Source organism: Drosophila kikkawai, chromosome 2L (genome assembly GCF_030179895.1).
Source record: "Drosophila kikkawai strain 14028-0561.14 chromosome 2L, DkikHiC1v2, whole genome shotgun sequence".
Taxonomy (NCBI): domain Eukaryota; kingdom Metazoa; phylum Arthropoda; class Insecta; order Diptera; family Drosophilidae; genus Drosophila; species Drosophila kikkawai.
Window position 1 is genome coordinate 6923318 of NC_091728.1, and position 21993 is coordinate 6945310.

Here is a 21993-nt window from a genome sequence, read left to right on the forward strand (position 1 = left end):
AGCTCCACTTGGATCCCCATTCCTCGCACAGTGCTCTCTGGCCTGCTCTTTGTGATCGGTTCCTCTTTGTGTGAGTTGTTTTCGAAACGCTTTTGAGCTTTTGCGTGCAAAACAACAATATTAACCCATTTATGACCCTGTGCTAAAAATGGATTTATTTTTTCAATTGTATATTAAAAGCTATGTTAATTTGAGGACTATTTGAGTTCGAGATCTGAAATTTGGTAAATAAAGTTAAAATGTACAGTTTTATAGTCAAAGATACTGTTAATTATCGATATCAATAGTACTAACGTATCACCAAATTCGTACTTGGGAATTTCTAGTGCAACATCAGCAATAATTACCTTGTAATCCCATCCCGCAATAATAAAACAATTGCCTTATATTTTCAATATTTTTATTGTATTTGCTTTTATTTGCAATTTAGCTTCCATTTAACTACGTATTTTCCAAAAACATATTGTGAACAACAATTGAATGCGGAAAATGAAAAACAAAAACCAACAAAACGTGGGCAAGCTCAGAAGACTGCGGGAAATCTTCCGTTCCGTCAGGTTAAAGAAAATTTACATATTTGTAAAAACAAAACAAAAAAAATATATCTATAACAAATTGAAGTATATTAAACTATTTACATACAATTCTTGGAAATTGCTGATTGGTTTTTAGTTTTCTCTTCCTTTTTTTTTACAATATGTATATGTTTTGCATGTATAAAATATTTATATAAATTTGGATTTGGATTGATATTTCCACAATTATCTCGTGTGTTCTGTTTGTATGTTGTTCGGGTGTATTCGGAGTGGGGTTCTCTCAGTTAATCATAATATATTCTTGCATTATAGGGAATTCTCAGGCGTGCTTTTGTCAAATCTTACTATCCACTTTCTCCTCCGTCTTAATATTGGATTTAGGCTATAAAAATAAGGTTTGCTTTTTATTAAAGTGGCTTGAAAAGTAGAGAAGTTATTACCGCTAAATTTAAATATATATAGGCATATCCTCTTCAAAGATTTCAGTATTATTCTCGCTATAAAATTTTTGTTTACATGCGTGTTGTGTGTGTGTTTTTTGTTTTTTGAGTTCTTGAAAGTGTCAACAAATTTCAATTATTTGGTTTAAGCTTTTGTTTTTTTCTTTCTTTGTTTTGTTTAATTGGAAATAAGATTTATTTATTTAAAAAATTCTATTTATTAGAAGCAAACCTGGGGTTTTGTTTTTTGTTTCGCAAAAATGTATTTAGGCAGTGAGCCTTTGGACCTTTCGTCCATCCATCTGATAGAAGGTTATGTAATGGAATATCTTGAATTTACCGAGTGCAGCTTTTGAATTCGAGTTGGGAAACTTAAGGCATCTTACAGACGTATCTTCAATATATTCCTATCAGATCTGATGACAATTTTCTCGACAAAGTTTTCATTTTCATTTTGCAGAAGAAGGTAACTAACAATATCTTGGATAATCTATTATTTGTTCATTACATTTCATGTTTCCTTTATTACAAAATGCCGGCTGTGTGGTATCTGTATATCGGTTTAAATTTTGTTAATTATAGTAAGAGCGCACATATGCACGTATAAATGTATATGCACCGTTTTATAAATGTATGTATCCTTTTAAATATATATATTTACCATTATTATAGTATATTGAATTACCAGTTCTGTGAATTATGTGCAATATTATGTTATTCTTACTTACACATCGCGCATCAACTGACCGTTTAAAGTTTAAACTTAAGTATTCCGTTTGCCCCTGCTTAGCTGCGAAGGATCGTATCTAGGTTTTGTTTTCAACTTTACGCTAGTATTAAAAAGTAATATTTCATTTAGGTTTAGCTAATACATAGATCATTTTTGTTTTTCCACTTTTTACAGTAAGTGCTTGCGTATCGTATGTTGCTTTCGGTTAATTTCCATTTTGTTTCATATTCTGTTTGCTCTTCAAAAGCGGCTCCAACCAGTGCCCCTGACCAATCCCCCCCTCAAATTCTCTTGTCCCCGGAGATGCACCTATATTTAATTTGAAAGTAATTTTGCAAAATACCCCTCATTCCCCCTGGAGTCCTTTTTCCATCTTCCAAAGTCATCCCCTCCTGAATGCTGCCAACAATTTGCTCTAGGTATCTGTTTCTGTATCTGTATCTGTATCTTTACTTGACGTGCGCTGTTCAAATTTGCTTTTCAAAAATTACTTTTATCACCTTGTATCTCTTATATAAAAAAAGTACTAGATCTTTGCTCTTACATCAGGGCCATGGCCTGGCCTGTCTTCTACATAGGAGTGCACCGTTCTACCGATCGCTGTCGCTGACCCCGCCCAGAGTTCGGGGCGGGTCATCAGCTGCAGTCTTGGAACAGCAGGATAGCTTCTGCGGGAGTGCTTATGGATCAACTAGCTAGTGGCTACATATAGGCATAGATTAGGAAGGTACCGGAGACACCATTTGACTGGAAAAATGTATAATATTCTCTGTGAATACAGGGTTCCACTGGAGTTATCAATTCGCAAGTGCTATCTCTGGCAGCCTCTTATCCTTTGCCGTCATCAATTCTTCTTACTCGAGGTGGCGATCGATTTGAATGCAGTGCGGTTCATCATTGTTGGGCGCTAGCTCAGTTCGACAACGAATGATCGACGAAATTTAGCGTGGTGGTTGGAATTGTAAAAGGAGTGCTCTCGTTCGGAATGGGCCAGATCAGCGTTTTTATTTTTGTCGCGACATTACGGCTACTCTCACGCTACCGGAACAATAATTTTGACGCAAGCAATTATATATATAGTATATATCGGGTGAATGATCTCTCTGGGTGGAAGATGAGGCTGGGGTGGTGTGCTTCTGTGTGTTGTTACTCGATTTGATGGTTTTTTCTTTTTTAAGGCACTGGTAGTTTAAATCGCTGTGCCTCCGCCTGGGTCATCGTTATTGCATCCGACCCGAGGCTAAAGGCAGTTCGCGAGCAACCCAACTATATAGTCACGATCGCGAACTGTGCGCTTTTTGGCAGGTGTGTGGCATGATATGGTGTGACAAGGTATCTAGGTCGATGGTATTGCTGTTTTGGCAGAGGAAAGAAGGGAAAGTGTGAGATTTTCTACATGTATGCATTGCGTTGTGGCAGGACAGTGCGTTTCGCTCAAGACGTTGTGGTTATTAAATTAATAATTCGAAGAAACTCTAGTAAGACTTTAATCAATACAATTAGAAATACCTTTATTATTAGACAAGGATTATTTATTTGTTTAGTAACTTACTATCGGAATCAGTTGGATTTATTGTTTGCCTAGAGAACTGTTGGTCTTCCCGTTATCAACTCTTTTTAAGTTATATAAATAAGTGTATCTACGTAAGGAGAAATGTGTTAGAGAAACCATTTTAATTTGGAAGATTCAATTCTTTGTCAGTCACCAAGTATAGATACTAAGATGGCAATGGTTAAGTGAGTTATGATTGCTCTTAAATGAAAAACTATTGGACCTACTTTGGAATACAACTATTAAGGGGCTAAATCTTTAACTGGAATATTAAATAGTATTATATTTTTTGGGATTTACGCTTGCCTTTGAAACGCACTGTACTCGTAAGTGCCTTCGTTTCAACTAGAAGAATACCTAGAAGGTGGGCTGATTCTGCGCAGAGGAAGAAACAGTTTGGATGCGAGAATTAGACATCGATTTGAGATTAAAGAGATTTCAGCCGGTTTCACAGTCAACTGAGTGTGTGTTGTGTGTTGTGTGTGGTGTGTATGGTGTGGCCTGACTTAGATTAAGACACGTTCACTAAATTATTAAAGCTGACACTTATGTATGTACTTAGTCAATCGATTGCATAACAAATACGAGACCCATTTTGGGGACCAACAAATGTTGTTGGGTGGCTGCTGCTTATTTAAACTTTAATTTCTTTTCAACGGGACCTGTCACTAGCTTAACTCTTAGGCTTAGATCGTTTAATTTAAATTCACATTACTCAAATAAAATCTGATTACACTTAGCTATAGCATTTAAGACACATAAGGCCCCACTTGGCATTGGGCTGCACTTCTCACTTTTTTTTTTACTTTAAAGTTTGCTTTAACTGCCGCTCTTTAACTTTAACCAGCTACTGTGTGTGTGTGTGTGTTGTGTTGTGGCTAATAAATAGATCATCGAATGGAACATTTACAAATGTGTATTTTTTTTTTTTGGCACTGCTGCCCCCTCAAAACGATACCCAAAAGGGGCTGTAACCGAACTCCCCCCCTACGTAATCATTGATTCTCTGAAGTGGTGATCTGGCTAACCGATGCGGGATGGCGACTGAAATCTCTTTAATAGAACCGATCCGTGCTCAGGATATCCTCCTCGTCCTCCTCCACGATGATGTTGTTGCGAATGGCATGCGTGACAGCCTCGACCTTGCTCATGGTGGGGCTGAGGAACTCGTCCCTCAGCGATCTTGGTGGGTGGGCAAAGGACGTGTCTTGCACGGAATAGCGATATCGTGACTGTGATTGTGATTGGGAATGGGAATGGGACGGCGGATGCTGCTGGGAGCTGGCTGGTGTGTACGAATGGGTGTAATGGGACCGGGGCTGGGGATGCGACTGCGGCTGATGCAGCAGCGGATAAAGCTCGCGGCGAGAACGGGAACTCTGCTCCAGGGAACTCTGCGAGGAGGAGGAGAGCCAGTGACTGCCCAGGGAGTACTGGCGGGGCAGGTAGGAAATGGGTGCTCTGCTAATGGGCAAAGACGATTGCCGGGGCAGGGACAGGGGCCTGGGCTTGGACCGTGACTGTGATTGCAGCAGAGACTGAGACTGAGACTGAGATTGGGACTGAGGCTGGTGTGTGGTGATGTCAAGATCAAAACTATTGTCGCGTGCTTCCATCAAACCTGGCACTCTCGCATCGATCTGATCCCACCCCTATATCCACGATTCCTACATGGCATTCAGCATTCTCCTACTACTCCCACCACCTCTGTGCGGACTGTATTCATCGCGATCGACAACGGTGGCGCCGCGCGGCAAATCCCTGGGATCATCTATCCTGGTGGAGGGTCCATAGCGGGAGCTGCTCATCCGCATTTGCGCCTCCTCGCGCTCAAAGTCCGGATCATCCAGGAGGCGGCCGCCCCGGGACAGGTGGCCGTGGTGGGAGGCACCGCTGGGACCGCTTCGCATCGCCGGATACTCGAAGTTGCGCTCGTCCAAAAGCTCGTCGCTGTTGAGGTCATAGTGCATGAGGTCCCGCTCCCGTCGCTCGTACCGCTCCCGTTCCCGTTCACGTTCGCGCTCGCGGTCTCGTTCCCGGTCCCGCTCGTAACCAACGCCTCCTCCTCCAACTCCAACTCCGCCGCCGGCGCCAACGCCACCACCGCGCTCCTGGTGGCGGCCGGAAGTCGTTTGTCGGCGGCTGTGATGGTAAGAGGATCCTCCTGCAAGACGGTCAACACGGCACAAGGTTAGTGAAACATATTCATAGAATGGCATTCAAGGGTTCAACGTAAAACGAAAAACAGAACCAGAACTAAAGCATTCAAAAGGGGGTCAATAGGCGATAGTTTTTGGCGGGGTCAACAGGGGCTCCATATTTGGAGTTGGGTCCACTAAGAGGGTTGTGTGTTTTCTACCACCTGTCTCTAAGGGATACTCCAACTCTGTGGTTTTATGTATTTTAATATTTGGTATTTACATATTAAAACAAATAATAACTATGGGTTTTGGAAATATTCAACTTTTTAATCTTTATAAAAAAAAACTTCTTAACAATTATTATTAACGTGGTCTTTGCCTTTAATTATTAAATAAAGATTTAATGACGTATTTAACGAATTAATAATAAATTGAGTTATTAGTTACTTTTATTTTTAATCAAATTTATTTTAAACATTTTATCTTCTATATATATTTTTCAAAAATCCTGCATAAATCACCTACCTAATTCTCATAATGAATGGATTTCTTTAAAATGTAGAAGCAATACAATTTCTATATTTATTTGAACTACAGTGCTTATTAGGATGTAACAATGCTGAAGTATTAATAATAAACTTAAACGTTTTTGTTAGGCAATTTACTTAATATAACAGAAGAATATAAAAACAACAAGCGAACAAACTTATCATCCCTAGCTTCAAAATAAGGCATGGAATGGTTTTCTGGGTTCAAGGATGCTTTCAGGGGGAGAGGTCGATATTATAAGGAAAACCAGGGAGGGGGTCATAGGTCAAACTCGATAAAAACACAAACACTTCACGGGGTGGTGGTACTCACTAAACCAGATCTAAACAACGAACGATTGGATGATTTGGTTTGCAACTTGAAAACTTGGTGAAAACATAGGGATCGATAACAACGGAATACATAAACATATTATAACTGAGCCGAGTCGGGTGGTGGTTGAGTTGTTGGGCTGATCTAGGAAAATACCCGGAAGAATGTGAGAATCGAAGATCGCGGCAGTTTAGAGCCGCACTACGCCCGGTGTAACTAAAAACAAGTACAGACAGAGATCACAGTCGGTAAGACGCACGATAGGTTTTGTTTCGATGGGTGTTCGATTGGTTCGATTGAATGGTTCGATAGATGCTCGAGGTAGCGGTTTTGCGTGCTTATATCGGTGTTAATCGATTAGTATAACTCAAACGGCAAAGAGGTAATCTTAGTCAGCTACAGTTAGTGGGCAATCTATGGGCTCTATCTCTCTGAACCACACCTGAACTCGGAGTTCTTGGCGTACTTGTACTTGTGGAAATCTGGTCGGAGATGTCGGTCGGTGGTTTGTTCCATTTGATTTGGTTTTGATACGGTTTCGGATTCGATTGTCTTTGGCTTTGTACTGTTGAAGTCGCAGTTATGTTGGTCTTGGATCTTAGAGGTTGGATCTGATTGTTCGAATTCGATTTGACTTATAGCATTGTTGTAAAGGGACCGGGTATGTCGCGTGCTGTGAATGCTGTAAAGTGTGTGTGGCCACAAAAGAATAATAGAAATAAACGAAAAGTTCAGGATACCGGAGTTCTCGCTTGGATATATACAGATACAGAGAGGTGTCTAGAAAGCGGGGTCGGAGTATAGTAAGTTTATGAAATGAGCTGTAGCTACATACAATCGGTGGCTGGTGGAGAGATGTGGATCGATTTATTTCACTGAGTTTGTGTATTATCTATACTGCTCTAAAATGGTTTCTGGTTCTACTTTAAACAAAAGGTACCCAATATCAAGTCTTCTTTCAGAGTGAAAAATTAAAAGAAACCAAAATAAACAGCGGGAAAGATGATTACCACTGGGGAAGCGAACCTACTTGAGGTCTATGTACAACAATGTATGAGTGATATTATCTGAAAATAATGACTAGCTACACTTTTAACAATGGATTTTGGTTTCGGGACCCAGTTTACTCTTTCTTTTCAATAAATATTCAAGTCAGAGGCATGTGATACTTAGTTTACGTAGTATATATTATTGGAAAATCAAACAAAACGAAAAGAAACAGTAGGAACACAATTTACCTTGGTCCCAATCGAACTCCCTATCCCAATCTCGTTCCCGCTCTCTCTCCCACTCGCGAGCTCTCTCCCGCTCCCACTCCAGGTCCCTTTCGCGATCCTTGGAGCTGCGATCCCTGTTGAACTCCCGGTCCCAGTAGTCCCTCTCCCTATCCCGCTCCCGTTCCCGCTCCCTGCTGTCCCGTTCCCGCTCCCGACTGCCCTCGCGATCCCCGCCGGGAGCGGACATCCCGCCCATCCTGGGATCCTGCTCATCGATATACTCCTCGCCATCTACTACTCGGCAGCCAGAAAGATATAGAGAGATATAGGGAGAGAGAGAGAGCCGGAAGGAGAATCGATTGGTTATCGGTACAGTCATGGGAATTTGAATTTGAGAAAGACAAATTTTAGAATTGTATTTGTATAATTGTGTTGAGAGTATATGTGGACAAGCAAATGAAAAACGTTTACTGCTGATCTGACATATATATTATGCATATATATATGCTGAGGGATGTGTGTGATGGGACGGATCTTCTTTATAGTTCGGGGTGAGAGAATGGGTGACTCTGATTTCGATTTCTGATACTGATTGAATTGATTTTCGATTTGAATTTCGCAGCTCTCTTGGGTGGGCATGGGCTGGGACTGGGTGGATTCGCGCGAATGAGTATGGCAATGCGACCGTGAATGAGCCCGGTTGGACCGGCGGGTGTGGCTTTACCTGGTGGTGTCGGACCCAGACGCGCGGGATCTGCCGAGGGCGAGGCTTCCTGCGGCAATGGGCGGGCGATGGGCGGCACTGCTCGTATGTCCGGATGTGTGGCCTTCCAGTAGGTCTGCATTTTTGGAAATGTTTTTATTTAGATCTTGTGAAGAATTGAAAGAATCTTGTAATTGTCTCACCTCCAAGTACTCGGCAATGTGCTCGCAGGCGTCTTCCAGCTGGTTCTCGTCCAGGATCACATCAAACATATCCGGCGGACATTGGGCCAGCTTCTCGGCGGCTACCATTTGCACGGAGAGGTTTTTCGCCTGCGACTTGCCGCGTGATTTGATCAAACGCTGTAAAACCTGCAAGAGCAACACAAAGCATTAATCAGAAAGCTAAGAGGATAACCGAATAGATATACCCACCTTACTACTACTAATCTTTAAGTACACTACTGTTGGCGCTAATGAAGTTTTCGCTAGTTGTGACGGATGATTGATTGTATCACAATCGAGCACGACCAGCTGGAGGGAGCGGGCCAGCTCGAAGATGCGCTCGATCTCCTCCTGCACCTTGCCGAGACAGTCGCTCCGGCTGGAGGATCGCTCCATGATGGCCCGCTTCGAGGGATTGTTCATAATGGAGCGCTTGGCCAGCGAGATGTCGGCCATCACCCGGGTGATGATGATGCGACCCTCGAACCGGTGCTTGAGGAAGTCAAAGAGGGCCTTCTGCATCATGTCGGTGACCTCGTAGCCCTTGAGGCTGGGCCCCACCAGCACAACCGGACGCATCGATGGCACCACGTCGTAGGGACTGGCCGTTTCCTGTTTCTTGAAGAATGGCTTACGCTTCTCCTTGTTGGCCGTCGCCAGCGGGGTCTTGCCATGACGTCCTGGTCCCATGGAATCTGATTCGTCACCTGAGCGTTAGTATCATGGCAAACAGGACGAGATAATGGCAACGGATGAGCGAGCTTATGATTGGTACGGTGTGAGCCAGTGCGATCGATCAGAGCGAATTGCTAGGCCAATTAATATATATAATCGTAAATACGTAGGACACGTGTGTTTGTGGGTTAAAATATATATGCAGTGTATCGAATTACCAGATCGTTCAGTGATCCTTTGTGACCTTTGTGTGTATTTTTGTTTTTGGTTTTCTGTGCCAGGTTTGTTGCAGTTTCAGAATTTGAAATTTAAACTCGGCTTGCGGCCGGTCTACGCACCATTTAATGCTGTTCAAAATGTCAACTCGAGGGTGAGGTTTCTTCCTAAAAGATATAACTTAACGCTAGGCGAATATGGCGTGTTCTCTAGGCTTTACATAACTCTAGGGCTAACTGATTAATTAGATACGGGATTTTTAGTAGGTTTAACTAGGATTAAATACGACACAAATAACAACGTGTTTCAGAGCCAAGGTACAAGGACTTCACAGAGAGAGTTGATGAGTTTTTGAAGTGAAAGTTTGTCCTTACATTTTAGTTACGTTGCGGTTTCAGTTTTTCCATTTATGAAAATCGTAGAAATATAATTTGAATTATTTCAGAAATATATACATATATTTTTCGAGTCAAAAGTACTAATTGTTTGCTAATTGGGTTGGTAAAAATTTAGCAATATTTGTGGGTAGAACACGCAATAAAAGTAGGATTGTCTTTAATGAAGAAAGAGTATAGCCTAATATATAATTTCATAAATAACTAGCTGAATACTAAATATTAACTCGTTAAGAATATAGATGTATAAGCCCGCCTTAATCTTATTTTCAAAAATATTTGTAAAAAGATTTGAAATATATAATTCAGATTGATTGAAATGGATAGCTGGATTTTCCAACCCAATTTAGAACTCAAGAGATCTCGAATATATACTGTACTGAGTACAGAGCTAGCGATAGATTTAGCGATTGAGATGGATTTCTGAGTTTCTGGTGAGAGGCGAGAGACAAACCTGTTTTTTTCTTGCGCGGTGTTGTACTGTAGGGATCTTGGGTCGCGTTGTGGTTGTTCATTGGTTAGTGTTGTCAACCGTTTAGTGTTAGATAAAACAGAGAGTTTGAGTGCATTTAATAGTGTTCACTGTTGGCTAATGTTAATTCGCAAGCAGACCATGAACGAGGAGCTTAGATTTGGACAGCAGCTGGAGCTGGCCAGCACGATAGGATGAGGCCCACGAAATCGTTTTGTGAGTTCAGTAGGTCGCATCCCATTCAAATTAAAAAAGAAAGGATACAATTTGCAGGGCTGTGTTGTTAAAGCTGAGTAGGTGTGTTTTCTTTTGTGTGTTTACGGTTTACAGAAAAGTGATTTTTGGGGTAAGTTCTATAGGCAGTCTAGGCCGATCTGCAGAGGGATTCGGCTTTTTACATGCTGGGAACTAGGACTAGCTCTAGGCCAATAAACACATACATATGTGGGCCGTTGGTGAACTCGATAAGCTTGGGAATTGCACTTGCACTCTTTAATATGGATGTCGCATGATTTATAATTAGATCAAACACAAAAGTACGAAATTACGGGAATTTAGCTTGGCCCACTTTTGGTTCTCTGATTTGGTTCGCTTCAAATGAAAACATAATAACATCGTCTCTCCAAATTACAATAAACATCGATCGAGAAGGAGCTCGGCATCCGCCGGTTGGACACATATGGAGATGTCCATATTAACTTCGGACCAGTATGCACATACTGTGACCGATTCTTTTTACAAAAGTAAACACATTACATAGAAGACAGCGAAAAATATACAGATTGGAAATTAATTCGATTCACAAATAGTTAACGATACGAAATAAAACCTCGCCCAAAAGAAATCAGGAGAATGAAATGTGTGTCATACCAGGTGTGGGGGGTGTGCTACCTCGAGATGGCTCCGCACCTGCTTGTCCGCCCGCACCAAGATTCCCGCTCGACGAGCCCTTTGTGCCATACAGTCTTGAGGGTCTGGTTTGGTTCTGAAAACGGGAATTCGAAAGGAGATTATATGGAGCTTTCTCAAGAATCGCATTATTAGATAGCCCAACCTGCATGCGAATGTTGTCTAGCTTAGCGGGGCTGGGTATGAAGCCCACATCACAGCCCTCCTTGACCAGCCGGCCGATCCACCAGTTATTGTCGTACTTCTCCTTGATGTGCAGGAACTCCCGCATCTCGAACGAAACAGCGCCGCCCTGCACCGGCGAATCGTCGTCGATGGCGCCATCGTAAGCTACGTTGGTTCGCACAGCGAACGCCACTGGTTTGCTCTGTAATTAACGGGGAAAATGTATTGAGCCAAAAATATAATATTTAATATATGTATTTTACTCACCCTCGCTTTATCCAACTGGCTTAAGGCCTGACGTTCCTTTTCTCGCCGAAGCGATTCCTTTTCCTCGTCTAGCGACAGATCGGATGACGGTTGTGAGTAGTTCGAGTCGGCAGAACCCTGGAAAAGCCAACAGGAAACGAGGTCAATATACAAAATACAAAATTCACTCAGGCCAAATAGGGCTGCAGGAAGATACTAAATTAATTTGGCCAGAGCCATCTGAAAGCCATAATCAAAACAAATTAAATTGGCCCGCTGCCAACGGGGCGAATAATGCAGCGCACTATGCCCGGATTTTAATGGCTCTTTGTTGCTGTACGTGTGGCGCAACAGTTGCTATCAAATTCTTTGGCCATGACATGAGTCAAGACCAGGCCAAAATTGAATATTCAAAGCAATTAGTATGACAATATTGATGTATACATAGCACTTAGACGCTAACTTGATTTTGGCGAACATTTCCTAGTTTAAAATGCCAAATACTAACCCTTTGAGTTTGCTTAAAAGGTGTTGATTTGGGTTCATAGAATTCGTTAATACCCTAACGCAATTCTTGTAATTCTCGCTGAGGGCAAACGGTTTCGTAAAAATTAGATTTATGTATAAAGCGGTAGTCGGTATCAAGGAGCATCCGAGAAAATTGCTAGTTTAATGTATATGCAAACGTTGATAATTTTCCCTATTACTAGTGGGGTTTTAGTCCTGACAGAAAGTTCTTGTTAGGAAATCGTTTTTCATCAAGAGAAGCCAAGCGCAAATGTACAGTTTCCATTATTTATAAGAAGACTTAATTAAATAAATCCATTATATATTCTCTTAATAGTTTTCGCTTAGCACCTGTGTGAATAGCTTGTTGTAGCCACTCTGGTAGGACGGGTAACCGAGGCCAAATCGAGACTCCCGATGTTGGCCACCCTGAACGGAGGGTGCATCCGAGGAGGAGGCGCGCTGCACCATGGGCCTGTCAGCCCGGTAGTCTTCTTCGAACGAGGATATCTTGCCGGCGTTTGCGACGACAGGGTGCGACGATAGGAGCAGCAGCGCCAGCACCGCCAGATGGTGCGATGATGGTGGCGATGGCGACGGCGTTGCCGATGATGGAGATGGAGGCGATGGCTGGCAAGACGTTGAGCTGGCAATGATTACGTATATTCGAAGACTATTCCGGAGGGTGACTAGTTTTCTAGTCGGTTTTTAAAGCGTTTTTAGTTGTAACTTTTGTTTTCTTTCTTTTCTATTGAAACATTTTTTTTTTTCGTGGCTTCTGAGTTGTTTCATGAAACCTTTATTCACTTGGTTTTGTAATACAAACTTTGTATATTGTAAAAAGATTATAAAATCACGCTATTCTCAGTCACACACAAAAATGTATGCTAGATATTTTTTCCCCAACTTCACTTATGGTTATTCCGAATTTGTTACTATTTTAACGTATGTTTTTTGGCAGGACATGAAGCATCTATTAGATTTATCTATACAAAAATTATTGCACTTGTTTTTTGATGATTTTTCTCGTAGGTTTTGTGGGTTTTTTAGCTTTTGTAGCATTGACATTGGCAATATTTGGTGGTTAACAACAGCAATCAATTTGATTTTGACACTGACACAAAAACAGCGAGTGCGACAGAGAGAGACAGATGCACAGCGAGAGCGAGAAGGAGAGAGAGAGGAAGAAAGAGCGAGGCAATTGTCAAAACTGATTGGAAGCCACAGGCACAAGAAATAACTTTAAATTGTTAACTGGAAGGGATATCCGCAGCCATTTTTGTCTAAAATGATTTGCATATGGCCTGTAACTGATTGCTGATCCCGAACCCAAATTGATTGAAGTTAAAAATAGGAATTTATGTCAGTGGGGTCGCGCTTCTCTGCTCACATCACTTTTTTTTTGTATTTTTTCTAGTATATGCACACACACGGAAAGAAGTGTACTGGAAAACACACGGCAGTGGGGGCGGTGGGGCTGAGAGGGATTTCGCGAAAATGTGACCGTTGTGTGCGTTGATATCAAACCGAATCCTTCAGATTTCGAATCCTTTCGCTGGCTTTATCTCCCGTTTGCTAACTGCACTTGGACTTTATTCAATTCACATCCCTGGATTTCGATTCGATTCGACTGTCCGACACTCACACGGTTCTACTCCGCACGCTAACTGAATCGTTTCTGTATGTGGAAGGCGACGAACGAAAAGTCTGCTCCGCTCCGGGAAATCCGTGTAGAGTTTTCTCGCCTGCTTCCAGTGCGTAAATGCTTCACTCAGTTTTTCAGATACACCAACATTCCCTCACACTCACACACACACATGCAGCACTACCACACGCACACACAGCGTAGTGAATGTAAACAAATTTCGCTTTTCAAGAGCATCTGGCCCGCTTTTGCCCACTGTGCAGGTGGAGTTGTTTCTGAGGCCAAAAGGGTCTGCTTTATACTCCCTCCCCCACGTCATTCAAAAGAGGTAACTGGTCAACGGTGAGACTGGAAAATCGATAGCTCCAGCACTTTTCCGGGTTAAAGGTGGCTAAGGGAGGGAAGGGTATGGGAGGGGAGGAGAGGTCCACCTGTTGGCAGCCCCGCCAATTGGCCGCGAGCGCCAAAAGCTGTTAGAGGAAAGAAAGGGTTACAGCTGTTGGCCACAAATTGCTCGCACATATTAAGCATACGTAAAGCTAAAGCGATTACACAGGTAAATACCTGGTTATTGCCATGTCAGCATTGCCAGGGTTTTCACAAGTACCAATATTAACTGATTTTCTTGTTTTTGTTAAGTGACAAAGTTAAGGAATTTAGCTAAAAATGCACTTTTGCATACAACACAAACAATGCCTAGTTCGGGGGTTACTACCATATTCTATATTATTACATTATAGTTCGGAACTTATTTAACCTTTTCCGGTTTCTAAATTTTTTATAAAATACTTATATTTGAATCTCTAAAAATTTGATTCCAGCATTCAATTAAATATTACTTTAGGAGGTAGAACAAAAGTGAAACAGATAAAAATAAAGTTTTACATATAAAAGCAACTTTAATTAATTGTAAATTAAAATCTCCAAAGAAGTGATTTATTTAGTATTTTCGCTGCCTTTACTCTGTGTGTCCCATAACGTAAACATTACGCCTTCCATTTCCTCACTCAGAATGACAGGAGGTGAGAGCGTGAGAGAGCGCCTCCATTATTTCCAGGCGAGCGACTGCAGTTTGACAGCTCGCTGGGCGAAGAAGAGAGCGAGAGCAAGGACGCATGCTCTGTTACCAATTCTCCAATACCATTCCGCGCAGGCGCCATCTCTTGGTCTCCACTCTCCGTTCTCCACCCGTTTTTAGGGTGGCCTCCCACTTGCAAGGAAGGTCGCGGGGCGATGATGGTCGCGATTTGCGTTTACACATTTCCAAAAAGGCAGTGCCAAAAACAACAAGAGAAAAAGAAAAAAACAAAGGGCGCACAGCGAAGGGGTGCCCATTGTGCGGGTCGATTCTTTGTTTACCTTTCGCCGATTGCCGATTGCCCAAAGAGCCATCAAACTTCGCCCCAACAACTAGTAATGAACTTTGGTTGCCATCGAAATCCCTGAACAGCCCACTCACCATGCACCACCCACACCCCCCTTTGTTCGCTAGTTTTTGCTTTTCTTTTTCCTCCTTTCCTTTTTTTTTTGTGGTTAGGTCAACGCTCTTCTGCTATTTTCCAGTGCAATTACCCACTGCTCGACCCCTTGACAAATATTTTCATGGTCAGCCCCGATTGTTGCCTGCTTTTCCATTTTTTCCGCTTTTCCTCCTGCACTGTCAGCACTTTCCGATGGATCCGCAATGCATATTTGCTTATCCCCAGTTCTATTTACCTCCCTGTGAAGTCATTTAGACCACTGAATAATAAGGATACAAATCTAGTGGCTTAGAGAAACTATTTCAATTACATTTTTTCAATATATCAATGAAATATCTGAACCTATACCGAAAATAAACAATTAAAAAATCCAAATATGAACATGATAATCTCTCTAAAAATATTTTAAAAATTTACAAATAATTTTATACAGAATTTAGTAACATTTTTACAAAACACTTACAGCAGCTAATTAATTTAATAGACACTTGGAGTTAGTTGCCCCAAGTTTAAATTCTACGAATTAGTATACATGTCCTCTCTCACCACAAAGAAATGCATATTTTTGTGGTGTTCTGAGAGTCCTCAGAAATAAAAACAAATCATATGCGCATGCATGCAAGGGGGAAACCCGAGAATCCGCCAAGTTGTTTACGAGCACCGCAAAAGTATCAACATTGAATGGGTTTACGACCATGCCGACCGTGCAGATCTCGAAGATGAGTAAGAGGTGCGATAGCCAAAGCCCCCGTTTACCCCCTCAATTGTCTGTGAAAGCCAAGAGAAAATGACAAAAACACAGGAAAATGGCAGAGGAAAACAGTGCGTGGCGAAACTATAAGGCACAGTTAGAGCAATATGCAATATTTTTGATGTTTTTTTTTATCAAGTTGCTTATAACTTTTATATTTAATTTTTTTACATTCAAATATTCCAGCTAGCTTAAAAAAGGCTTTTAAAATCGAAAATAAGCTGGTTCCCTGTGGGCCACCCTGTCGTATGAGTAATGCACAAGCCTCTTTTTTAACCCAATCACTCATCCGCCTCGTTGCCATATATTACTGATACGCACTGTAGGCTCTCCGTGGGCCTGTCTGTGTGTGTGTGTGTTTGTGTATTTAAATGGTGGCAAGCAGCCTGACAAGCTGGGCGAGCAGTCAGCGAGCGATCGAGTGGATAAAAATATACAAATTCCGCCCGGGCCCGGGGGCAGGGCCGCGACACTAAATCAGGTAAAGAATCCGAACCCCAGGGGGGTAAGGACAGCCAACTTCATCCCAGTAAAGCTGGGTAGTTGATCTCCGCCACTTCGACAACAACTCACCCGTCGGTTCTTGTTCCTAAAGGGCTTGTAGGACTTGCCCTTGTGCTTGGCCCCCAGATGCAGCTTCTTCATGGCGGCCACTCAATGGAATCACTCGGGAGGGAGCGGGAATAGTAATGGAAAAACTTAACTTCCTTTTGGGTTAATACGTTTCGCGCGAATTGTCGCCACCGAGTAAATTACGCAATCATTTTTGGAATCGTTTCTGCGGTCGCACAGCAAAATAAACAAACACTCAGGCGTAATGGCCACTAATCGTTAAAATGGCCAGCCAGCACACATCGAATTGGGTCACAGCTTGGCCGCCTCGCAGACCGACGGACACATGGCAGCGATTTCGCGGGACACTAACCACCGGAATCGTGTCCAGCCGCAGCTCTATATATCAAAACTGCTGGAATATCGGATCTATAAGGCCGATCTATATGCGTGTAAGCTATATAGAGCAGATAGCAGATCAGAGCGGACGACGAAAACGACCGAGCACACAAGAGACAGCAATTTCGACTGACAATAATATTTTTTTGGCACCCGCGCGCCGCATCCATTGACAAAAATCTTCTACGAGAGAAGGCAGATCGGAGAGAATCGTTTGAGAAATGGGAAATTCAAGAGGGAAAATGCTCGGAAAATGGTTTTCAATAATCCGTTTAATGACGACGGCTGCAGTAATAATACAAACACAGCAGCAGCAGCAGCGCAAACAGAGCAGCAGTGACATTCTGGCTAATAGCATGTGGTTTTTCGTTTGGGAATGAACTTAAGAATATGCATGTATGTATAGATGAATATACATTTATTTTAAAATGATAATAAGTTTATTTTTTATTGAAAAATAAAAATATTAATCCAGTAGTTTTCTGAAATGTAAAGGAAATAGAAATAGTAAGAAAAACGGGTCATTTAATCTTCAAAATAACCTTTGAAAGTCAGAGTCCTCCCAGCACATTTTTAAAAGATTTTTGCAGCTATGCAAATACTTAGAAAGAATAGTCACCGTGTTTTTTTTATATTTGCTTTTTAATAATCGATTTTCAAATGCTTAAGAGTTATTCCCGTCGCTTCATCATAGATGAAACTGCAGTTCGTCTTCATTTATTTAGTGATCCTCCCTTCTAGTACTGTTGACCCTGAATTCCCTGGCTAAATCCACGCAGTTCCTCAAGCAAAGCCGCTGATCCTACTCTCTGCTGATACTGCTGGTACTGCTGCTGGTTTGGGTATCCAGTGTAAAGTGGCATCTGCTCGCTGTAGGCTCCAGCAGATCCATAAGCCGCTGGCGCCGCCTCTTTGGCACAGGGCACGGGCACCAGATTTGGCTGGCAGCTGAACAGGTAGTTCTTTGGGCACGGAGGAGCAGGGTAGCCGGAAGGAGCCGAGTAGCTGGAAGGTGCCGAGTAGCCGGAATTCGGGCAGGAGGCGCCGGCAAAGGCCACAAGTGAAACGACGATCAGAGCGAAGAACTTCATGTTTAATGCTGGATTTTACAATACTGTTACTTTGCCCACAAAACGAGCCACTTTTATAGGGTTTTTGGTGGGGGCTCGACAAACTAAAACTTTGCATTTTTTATGGCAGCTCGGAAAAAACTGCAAAGCCGGCATATGACCAGCGAAATTGGGTGAAATTGAGCTTTGTCTCCATGCGGTCTGTTCTGATTTTAATGGTGAATCCCAAAACAATTAAATAATAATGTTTAAAGTGCAAGAAAAAGGTCGTCAGCTGCTTTGTGACCCATTAATATTGCTCTTGTTGCGTTAAATGAATTTATTTAAGAAAGTTTTATCTGTTTAGAATGTTATAGGTTTTATTAGTACATTTTACGAGTTATTCGAGTCGTTGTCTTTTAGCTTTATCTTTTCTTGATAATTAAGCATTTCTAACTCAAGTTATACTTCATTTCAATTTAAGAGCAATATCTATTTATGTTTAAAGCTATTTAAATTCACAAGAAAACTGAACAATATGCTTCTTATTGTTTTTTACATTCCAGTACACTTTACATATATTTTACAAGTGAAGTTGAGACTCAAACCATACGATAAATGATTCTATTTAGTTGGAGAGTTTTAGTATTTTCTTTACGAGATTCGATCGTTTTCAATATCGTTTTATTTGTTAAGCTTAAATTTAACAATAATAATTGAAATGAACCAACAAAATGTATTTCAACAGGACCTAAGCTGCACTAAACAATATTTACCCATTTTTTGAGACAATTTGCATTTCAATTTATGACTTCTATAGGTCATAACTTGATCTCAAAACACTAATTGAGCCGAAACCATAAATCGTAAATTTGAATTTGGAGTGCATAAATTTTGAAGCCGACTTTTTATATTGATCTGATGCAAATAAAGCAAATATAAATTTCCAAGAAGAAAGGCAAATGCTACATTTTTGAAAGAAGCTGAGTAATTGGTATTATAGGTTTATTATTAAATTTGATGGTCAATAAATAAAAAGCAAAAAAAAAATATTCATATGTTAAAATAAAATAAATACAAAATAAATACAAAAACTGAAAAAATGAACATTTAAAGATGTTTATATTTGCTTATATTTCAATCTCTTTAATCTGTATTCACAGTTACCATATTTAAAACGATGCCTGATACATCATTGTTTGCTTTATAATCAGTTAATTTGCAATATCGCATTGCTCCTGGCTTAATTCATATGTGAATACACCCAATTGTGACTGTAGATATAATATATAATTTACTGAAACTAAGAAATAATAAGCCTTGCCTCATGCGACGACTGCTTAGCTTATGCGAAAGCGTGCATCAAGTTTATATTATTTGAAATCTAACATGGGCCGCAGGTAGCTCTTTCCCCCCTCACGAAATGGGAGGAGTTAACTTTAATTTTGAGAAGGATCGCGATCAAGACGGGCAATTACGCACATGCATATATACAATATATATACACGAAATGATGATCCCCCGACCCGAAATGCGAGTAGCAGACCTAAATTTTAATCATAGGGTTTGTGGCAATAGCCGGCCGCTGGCCTTCAAAGTGGGGCACACCACCAGGGGAACCTCGAGAAGCGAAGTTTAGGAAGGAGAGCGGCCGGATCGCCGTTTTGATTGCTCCCCCTAACGGTAAACAAATACTTGTTTTGGATCGGCCCAGACATGGCCCCGAGATATACATCTTAACTGGAAACCCCAATTGAAGATGGTGCACTTCTGGGTTTTCTAATGAACCCACATCGATTCTTTCGGCTCTGGCCTTGGGTTATGCTTTATGTGGCGTTTTAATTGGACTCCACTCGCCCGAATGATCAATGAATATTAAAGCCAGACTTTGTTTACTAAGCATCACGACTTTGGGGCTCCTTTCTGGCTATTCTCTTGTCTTCCGCTCCTTTTGCTCTCTTTTGACTTTTGTTTTTTTGTAGACAATGGTCGGTGAAGATCGCTGGCTTTTAATCGCCAATGGCTCGAGCCACCTGCCTTCGCTTAGACAGCGCCTTAGACTTAGTCCCAGCTGCTCCTTGACTTGGTCCTGCGGCCAAAAAAAGAGGAGGAGCAGGATCCAAGAAGGATACACACAGCAAGCTGCCTAAAAAAACGGACAAGCCAATAACATGTCTCGGTACTTAGCGGAAGGTCTGACGCCGGATCCACCAAACCTCCAGTCCTTGGCCCACGGGCAATGTCCTGGTTTCTGCACTGAGAATAATGTTTTATAAAAGTTTAATATAAACTGAAATTTATGTAAGAATCCCATTAACCAAACTAGAAATCTATATATTTGTTTCCAGTGCATCATTCACTCCGCTGCAGTCTAACATTTTTTATGGCATCTAATTTGATCGAAGCAGAAAGAGCAGCCAGGAGTCCGGATCCAGGAGCCAGGACCCAACTCGTGTCGGTAATTTAAGACACTGCTCGCTCGCCAGCCACCAACAGCAGTCGTCAATTATGAGTTAACACTGGGTTCGTTTTGGCATCGGGATCCTCCACTCGCGAACGTTGACGAAATGCCGAGCTTTGTTTTAAATTAAATTTAATTAGCGGCAGCTCAGGCGAACACCTTTCCGCCAAGGAAGCGGAACAGCGCTTGGAGTGCGCCTGGATAATTCATGCCTTTGGAACATGGCACGTGTCGACGTTGTTGGCCAAAAACAGCAGCAGCTGCGGCGAAAACAAGGCCAAAATGCCCGCAGGATGAGGCAACGGAAGGGAGGAGCACGAGCAGTAACCGGAGGAGGAAGAGCAGGAGGAGGAGGAGAAGAAGATCCGTGTGCAAGCAGCGCTAACAAAGCCGTTATAAGTGGCCCATTAACACGGTGTCAACCGCCATGCAACAGCAATTTCCGTCGCCATTGCCATTTATCGATTTTCAAATTCCATTCAAAGCGGATTTCTAGGGGTGGCCAGAGGGGGAAGCATGGAAAGGATGAGGGCTCGCCGCAAGGATACAGTCGTATTCAATTCGATTAATGGTGCCATCGAGCTGGCGGATGCACTGCCAAAACGGATGTTCTGGCCAAGAGGATGTGCGGATTGGGTCACAGATACAATTCCAGAGGGCATTCCAATTACAGGATAGTCGATGACCGTATTTGAGAACAGTTTTGATGTACAAATTTAATGTTTGGGTAGCTTTTAAGGAGCTGAGCTTCTTTTTCCAAGGTATTAAGTAGAATACTGATTACCTATATTATTTTCAGAGATAGTTTTAAGAATGGAAAACCAATATAAAGGTTGTTGAATCTCACCTTTTGGTTCCGCAATTCTCACGGCGTACAAAAGTATTGCAGTTGGCTCTGAAATTGAGCTAAGCTATTATAATCCAATCCTATTCTAGTCCGTCTTATTTACTCCAAATCTCTAGGTTCTGTAGTTGGTTTGAAGACTTTTGTCCCGGCCAGCTTTCATCTGAAAGGGAAATATATAAGCACTGATTACATATGTACATTTAGTGTAGATAAATTCGATTTTGTATATCGATAAATATCAAAGTTATGTCAATTAGAATCATAACTATTAAAAGTAATTGAAATATTATAATTAAATATAATTATAATAATATTTTTTAAACAATCAGTTCCTTCATAGACCCAAGCTTTAAATGAACGAACTACGTTTAAAATCTATAAATACTTGATATCCAAAAAAACCATCCCTAGATCAAGATGATCGTTAAGTAATCAAATAGGAGGCGAAACCGGAAATCGAAAATAAAACCAAGAAAAACCCCTATGGCAAAAGCATATACATATAAACATAGCACTAAAAGTATGTGAGTCTGTATGTGTCTGCCTGCATTCCTCGGCTTTTGCAATGAGAATTTCAAAGTCAAGGTTAAATGAAACATTTGCTGTGTTCTCTCTGTGTTTTGTCTCCGTTTCGCTTTGTCTTCTCCTCTGCGCGATCCGCTGGCTTGTCTGCTTTTGCAAGTGCTTTTTCGCTGCCTCTGTGTGAGTGAGTATCTGTGTGCGGCGGTTCTAACAGATACGGTACGCCACGCATGCGCACTGCGCAGTTTGCACTGCTGGAAGTGTTGTTGTCCGCGTCTGCCTCCGTCTGATTCCAGT

General features: G+C 41.7%; 2 protein-coding genes across 9 annotated transcripts; both read right to left on the reverse strand.

Moving 5' to 3' along the window:
* Positions 1–389: 389 nt before the first annotated feature.
* On the reverse strand, positions 390–16738 carry Ca-beta (Calcium channel protein beta subunit). 8 transcript variants are annotated; one of them, XM_017177360.3, is made up of 11 exons: positions 16440–16738; positions 12341–12619; positions 11504–11620; positions 11217–11438; positions 11033–11147; positions 8615–9111; positions 8384–8551; positions 8202–8316; positions 7499–7771; positions 4928–5422; positions 390–4765 (listed from the first exon to the last, which is right to left on the reverse strand). In XM_017177360.3, the coding sequence occupies exons 1-11, from the start codon at positions 16509–16511 to the stop codon at positions 4314–4316; spliced, it is 2805 nt and encodes a 934-aa protein (XP_017032849.2). In that variant the 5' UTR covers positions 16512–16738; the 3' UTR covers positions 390–4313. The 8 variants fall into 8 exon arrangements, 5 of the variants coding, with proteins under 5 accessions (XP_017032849.2, XP_070143695.1, XP_017032845.2 ...); XM_070287594.1 differs by lacking the exons at positions 7499–7771; positions 12341–12619 and having other exon boundaries at positions 11054–11147; XM_017177356.2 differs by lacking the exons at positions 7499–7771; positions 16440–16738 and having other exon boundaries at positions 390–3059; positions 4930–5422; positions 12341–13648.
* A 702-nt stretch (positions 16739–17440) lies between these two features.
* Vm32E (Vitelline membrane 32E) lies at positions 17441–17940 on the reverse strand. The gene has a single exon (XM_017177215.2). The coding sequence runs from the start codon at positions 17906–17908 to the stop codon at positions 17555–17557; it is 354 nt and encodes a 117-aa protein (XP_017032704.1). The 5' UTR covers positions 17909–17940; the 3' UTR covers positions 17441–17554.
* Positions 17941–21993: the final 4053 nt, after the last annotated feature.

Coding starts and splice junctions, on each gene's coding strand:
- Ca-beta (XM_017177360.3), bottom strand. CDS start 16,511: ATGAAGAAGCTGCATCTGGGGGCCAAGCACAAGGGCAAGTCCTACAAG. Junction 8,317..8,383: donor ACATTGCCGAGTACTTGGAG/GTGAGACAATTA, acceptor CCAAAAATGCAG/ACCTACTGGAAGGCCACACA. Junction 7,772..8,201: donor TCTGGGTCCGACACCACCAG/GTAAAGCCACAC, acceptor GCTGCCGAGTAG/TAGATGGCGAGGAGTATATC.
- Vm32E (XM_017177215.2), bottom strand. CDS start 17,908: ATGAAGTTCTTCGCTCTGATCGTCGTTTCACTTGTGGCCTTTGCCGGC.